General features: G+C 39.1%; 1 protein-coding gene across 1 annotated transcript; it reads right to left on the reverse strand.

Moving 5' to 3' along the window:
- Positions 1-35: 35 nt before the first annotated feature.
- Positions 36-5,623, reverse strand: LOC105048263 (3-methyl-2-oxobutanoate hydroxymethyltransferase 1, mitochondrial). Its single transcript, XM_010927526.3, is given in 6 exon segments — positions 36-430; positions 513-566; positions 4,708-4,854; positions 4,935-5,141; positions 5,256-5,278; positions 5,281-5,623. Coding segments are annotated over 6 exon segments (1,029 nt in total). The 3' UTR covers positions 36-175.
- Between the last annotated feature and the right edge of the window lie 678 nt (positions 5,624-6,301).

The following is a 6,301-nucleotide window of genomic DNA, read 5'->3' on the forward strand; positions in this document are numbered from 1 at the left end:
TATAAAAAAAGAACATTATACCAAACAGATTCATATCTGTTTCTATGCTGCAAGGAGTGGCTTTTCTTTGAGAAAAAAAAAATTGCCAAATCATCCTTATGGAGGAAGAAGGAAAAAAAGAAAATGTCAAACAAAACCAGCAGAAAGACCTGGTTATCGAAAGCAAAGTTCACACTTAGGATGTATCTTCCGATGGTCTCCCAGCTGTCTCAACATTCTCAGCAGCAGCAGCAGCTGCTGTGGCAGCCTCATTCAAGCCCATCACCTGTAGCTCTTTCAGAAACCCGTCAACATCAGTTGCACTTATTTTGTATGGTGTGTAAGCTGCACCTGGAAATGATCGGCTTTCCACTTCTTGTTTGTACTCCGATAGAGCCTTGTTGATGGCATCTCCCACATGCCCAAATTGTTTGCAGAATTTAGGAGTAACCTGCCAGATAATTAAGAACACGTACATGTTCAGAAATCATTTCGGATTCTGAAGAACAAGTAGAATAGAGTTCAGCACTGACCTTAGCATGATGAGGGTGTTGTAACATGCCCAGCAAGTCATGGTAAACTAGAACCTGTATGAAGTTGATGTAAATGTGATGCAATTATGTCATTAAAATATGTTTTGGGAACTCAGCAGCAAACAAAGCAGCAGGATGAGGAGGAAAAGGAAAACTTCATTATTCAGAAATACAACCAAAAAAATAAGTTCAAAACAAGGTTAAGTTTACATAATAGAAAGCCTATCAGCCGAAACATTCTGACTATTACGGTTGAAGTCAATTAGTACATTGTCAGTCATGTCATCAAATGAGAACATAGACATCTTCAAGTTCTTTATCAACACAACCTTTCACAACCTTCATCTACAGTGGAAGACCTCAGTTCTTTATTCTGATTCTTCCAAATCCACCTCTCATGATACTTAGTTTCTCTTGTTAGAGAAACTAGTAGTGGACAACATGGCAGGAGGAAACTCAAATTCATGGTCACAAATAATAAATTGCCAGGTCTAGTTATTTTAATATTTTTCCTCCAAGAATCTAACAGAATTTAGAAAAGTTTCAGCTGGAACCCATATAACCATGGAATTCTGTACCGGACTGAACCGTCTGGTACACCCCGTACCATACCATTGCATGCCGAACTGTCCTATACTGACACAGACATACCGTACCATACCATACCACATACCGACACTATAGTGGATTTCATCGGTACGGGATCCGATACCGAGACGGAATTCCTTGCATATAACACATGATAGCTGTACAAAACCAACCAAAGGTGGTGAGCTGCCACTCCTTAGATTAATGATATGCAACTTCAGTAAAAACAGCAGGCTAACGATTGAACCAACCAAGGTGCAATAACCCCTCCCGCACACCCAAAAGAAGAAAAAAAGGGAAATTGAAGAGATCTCTGATTTTCAGAGATCAGTTCACTTGTCTTGAAAGTGACTGGAGAAGGAAAAGAAAATGGAGTTATCCCCCACAGAACAAAGAGAATGAGCCATATGATCAGAAAGTGATCCCATAAGCCTAACTGAATGAGCCCTCAATAACTTTTTGTCTTTTTGTCCTACTCCTGGTCTATGAAGACTAACAAATCTTCAAGATCACAAATTCTATAGAGCTATCAATTGTTAATCACAGATTCCCTCAAATATAGACCCAAGGATTCTAATCACATGTTCTGATCACCAAAACCATCAATATGCTAGGTGGACCTAATAACATCATCTCTTTGGTAAGAGAGTCTCAAAATGTTGGAAGTCATTAGATCCAAAATCCAACAATTCTGCAAGGAAGTACTTTCTTCACAAAACAGCCAGCAGAAAGAGCTTCAGATCCTACAATAATTATTCCCATCCGATAATACAAGCATCCAAGGGCATATTGGTTTGACGTGCCTCTCTAGCATTTGATTATATCTCTTGCACCTTTTCAGATTTTCGGTTTTGCTGCAAGGACCTCTTCTCCCTCTCACACATAATTACGTGTTCTTTTATACTGTTCTCTTTGTCCATTTCTTTCACTTCATCCAAAAAACTTCATGAGTTCATGTAATCATGTTTTGCTTTTCAAAGTGTTTATCCAGCAATAATATTTACTAACGACAATTATTTCCATTATATTAGAAGCTACCAAAGTAGTTATTTCACTAGCTTCTTGACGAATTAAATCTCTCTCTCTCTCTCAGCTGGCTACATCGGTTGAATTAGTGCAAGTTTGGTTGGCCATGCTCTACAAAACCTTCATGGCCGAAGTTTTCGATTTACTTATCCACAATTCGTATTTCTGGAATGGTCTACACTAAGATTCGTCGCCTCGGTACTAGATCCCCTACTGATATCATTCTATTACAGTGTTGGTATGTAGTTTAATACGGTATGAAATAGTATACCGAATGTCAGTATGGTATAAGACAATGTACCGGTACGAGACCGATATGGTACTTATTGTGGTGTAGGAGGGAGGGCATCATTAGTCCCACATTTGTTGTGAGTCAAGAGGGAATCTGACTTATATAGGAAGAGACCACCCATCCCATGTCAGGTGCTTTTTGAATCGGAATCCAAAGGAGCAAAACCGTAAGGTTCATGGGCCAGCACGGACGATACCTCACGTGCCGAGCCATAAGCCCTTGGCCGCAATAATGGCGTGCCAGGAAGGAGACCACCCCTATGAGTGCGAGATTCTCCCGTTCGTACACAGACTTCCCTTTGACTGAGAGGCTATGTTGTGATGCAGGAGGAAGGACATCATTAGTCCCATATTGGTTGTAAGTTAAGAATGACTCTAGCTTATATAGGAAGGAACCATCCATCCTACGTGAGACATCTTTTAGATCGGAACTCAGATGGGCAAAACTATGAAGCCCATGGGCCAGAGCAAACAATATCTCATGTGCCCAGCCATGAACCCTTGGCCGCAACAATACCATATGGCACGATATAGCAGATCATGGTCTGCACCATGATCATCTAGTACTCCATATTAAAGACAGCATTTCTTACACACAACTCTGGTCATCTCTAACAATTCTACTTTAAGGTTTAGGAAATAAGATTTCCAATCACTAATCTAGAAAAAACAATTCATCACTCAAATATAATACTATCACACTACAACCAAATTGCCACAAGCAACAAATCGTGCATTCTACCCTCCCCTATAAATACACCCTTTAGCAATCCAGCAACAGACTAGCCCTTTTTTTATTCTTTAAGATTCTTCCCTGCTAGAACTACTTGAACATATCTATCATACGCTGCATATGGCAAAATAATCAAGCAAGCTCCTCATTAATGTTGCAACTCTTACATGACTTTAACATACTCATTTCCCAGGAAAATATTATACTGATTTCATCAAGCAGCCATCCAAAAATATTTTGACTAAGCAGCACTACCATAGTCAAGTTTTCTTCTCTCTTTTAATTAAAAAAAAGTATCTAATCAAATGCTTCAAGCTATGTAACACCGATTACTAGCCTTACAATAGCTGTTCTCCATACAATGATGATCTAGGAGGGTTATCAAACTCGATATAGACCATTTTGACTATTATAAAAAGGGTTGAACAGGATTTAGGAGTAAGATTTGCCACATTAGAAAGTTGAATTGCGAGCCAAACATCCGCATGCCATAACTTATTCATACAACATCTAATTAAGAAGTTTTTTTTTTTAGAAAAACAATTGGATAACTTTTGAAGATCTAGCATGTGACTCCATCCTTTAAATAGGGTCGCGCAATTAGCAATTAGATCTAAATTATATCATTTAACCTCCAAAATGGGCCAAAAATTTTCTTTTCAAGAAAAACTTTAATCAAACATATCTCTCAATCTAGAAAATTACATAGAGTAACAAATGGAAAAGTTTGATGTAGGAGTCAAAATCTACCTCAAGTAGAATATTAGCTTTTTGGTATTTATTTCTACCAATCTTGTCTATTTCTGAAAAGGTAGTCCTATTCGAAATAGGAGAGTAATCCAACTCAAATTATGCAATAGCAGACCTTACTATTATAGGTAGGAGCTATGTACCTTAGTTTTTGAGAATCATTAATGAAATAAAAGGGGGTGCAAATCCTATTTTTGTCAATCTTTTTCACTTTTCCATAATTCTTGAGAGATTCAAGTTAAACAGGTTAAGAGAATTCTTTCTTCTTCTCGATTAGATCAAACTATTAGACAACTCTTTTATTAGATCTCAATTTTTCTCTGCCTTGACCAGGCTGCACTTTTACTGGAAACTTCCTCGCTAATAATTCCTAATTCTCTTTGTCCCTAGTCAAATAAACATGACAATTTTTGACTCCCTGGCACCACAGGCAATACAACTTTAATACCACTTAGTTAATGGAAAATATCGAACAGAAAAAGCATAATTGTCTTTCGCATTCATCAAATGGATTAGGCAAGTCTTATCAAGCCATTCCACAAGCAACTAAAGAATCTATACTTAACAAAAGGAAATATCAGGATCCATCACTGGATTCTAAACATCTGGATCTTACAACATCATAAATATATAACAGTGCCCCAGTCGTAACATGCTTGATTGTTTTGGACTTATCAATGTTGAGAAGCCATAAAGGGATAAATGCTTCTCCTGTTCTTTTGCTTAATTTGGTATATACGGAACAAAATTAAAAGGATTTCTTGTAACACCGAAGGTGAGAAACTTGGGGGCTGCAGATGAACAAACCTGACCACCGCAGAAAGGCCCGGCCCCGATGCCAATGGTTGGAATCTGGAGGGCAGAAGTAGTTGCCGCCGCCACCGGTGCTGGCACACACTCCAAGACAACCGAGAAGCATCCGGCCTCCTGTAAGGCGAGCGCAGTCTCCACAACCTGCGCCACAGCCTTCCAGTTACCTATCAAATCCAACAAAGATAGACCATTTAACCATCAAAATGGCAAAAAGGAGAGACCTTGACGGCACTGGCCACCGTCTTGCCCTGGGGCCTGAAGCCGCCAAGCACGCTGATGGCCTGCGGAGTTAGACCGACGTGCCCCATGACCGCAATCCCAGCCTCGACGATCGCCTTGGCCACCGTGATTCTAGAGGGGGCGCCCCCTTCCAGCTTGATGGCGTCCATCCCCCCTTCCTTGAGGAACCTCACCGCGGTGTCAACCGCCTGCCCTGCCATCAATCTAAGAAAGATTAACAAAAACTGAAATTAAACAAGGGCTTTTTTTTTTTTCTCTCTCTCTTTTTTCGCCCTCTCCGAAAGCGGGGAAGAGGTGAAGACCTGGGAGGGAAAGGACTCATAGAGCCGAAAGGAAGGTCGCCGACGAGGAGTGGGCGGGAGGCCCCGCGGGCGACGGCGCGGCAGTGAACGAGCATCTCGTCGACGGAGATGGGGAGGGTGGTGTCGTGGCCGTGAACGACCATGGCGGCGGAGTCGCCGACGAGGCAGACGTCGATGCCGGCGGAGTCGATGTGGACGGCCGAGGGGTAGTCGTAGGCGGTCACCACGGTGATGGCGTCGCCACGCCGGTGCTTCTGCCGGAGGTGGTTGACCGTCACGCGCTGACTGGGGCTCTGCGGCTTCGGCCCGCCGTACACCGTGTTCTCCGGCATGTTGCTCATCAGCCGCCTCGCCAGCCGCCGCAGCATTTTTTTTCTTCGGACCTCTTTTCTTTTCTTTTTCTTTCTTTTTTTTTTTTTTTTTTTTTTTTTTTTTTTTTTTTTTTTTAATGGTTTTAGCTTGCGCTTCTTCCTCCCCCAACTGCTCTCGCCGGAGACCGCGAAAGTATCTTGTCCTAGCATTTGGCGTGTTGAGACCTCGGACTTTAAAGCAAGGAAAAATTATTGGATAAAACAGTTCTATCACATTTATTTTAGGACGTTTAGAAATAAATTTTCAATTTTATTTTTAATTTAAAAATAAATTTTTAAATAAATTTTATATAAAAATAATTATTTATTTTAATATAAATTAAATAATAATTATTTATTTTAATTAAAATTATTTTATATTTTTTAAAATTTACAATATCACATTATCATAATACAATATTTTTTTACAATAAGATAATATTATGTTATATTAGAACAGTATTCGTTTATAATAATATAGCATTGCTTTATTATATTACATTAGTGTAGTATTCATTTATAATAAAATAATATTATATTATATTAGTATAATATTTTTTTATAATAATATAGTGTTGCTTTATTGTGTTATATTAGTATAGTATTTTTTTACAATAAGATAGTATTATATTATTATAGTATAATATTTTTTTATTATAGTATTACTCTACAATAATGTAGTATTGCTTTATAATA

Source organism: Elaeis guineensis, chromosome 7, assembly GCF_000442705.2.
Source record: "Elaeis guineensis isolate ETL-2024a chromosome 7, EG11, whole genome shotgun sequence".
Lineage (NCBI taxonomy): Eukaryota > Viridiplantae > Streptophyta > Magnoliopsida > Arecales > Arecaceae > Elaeis > Elaeis guineensis.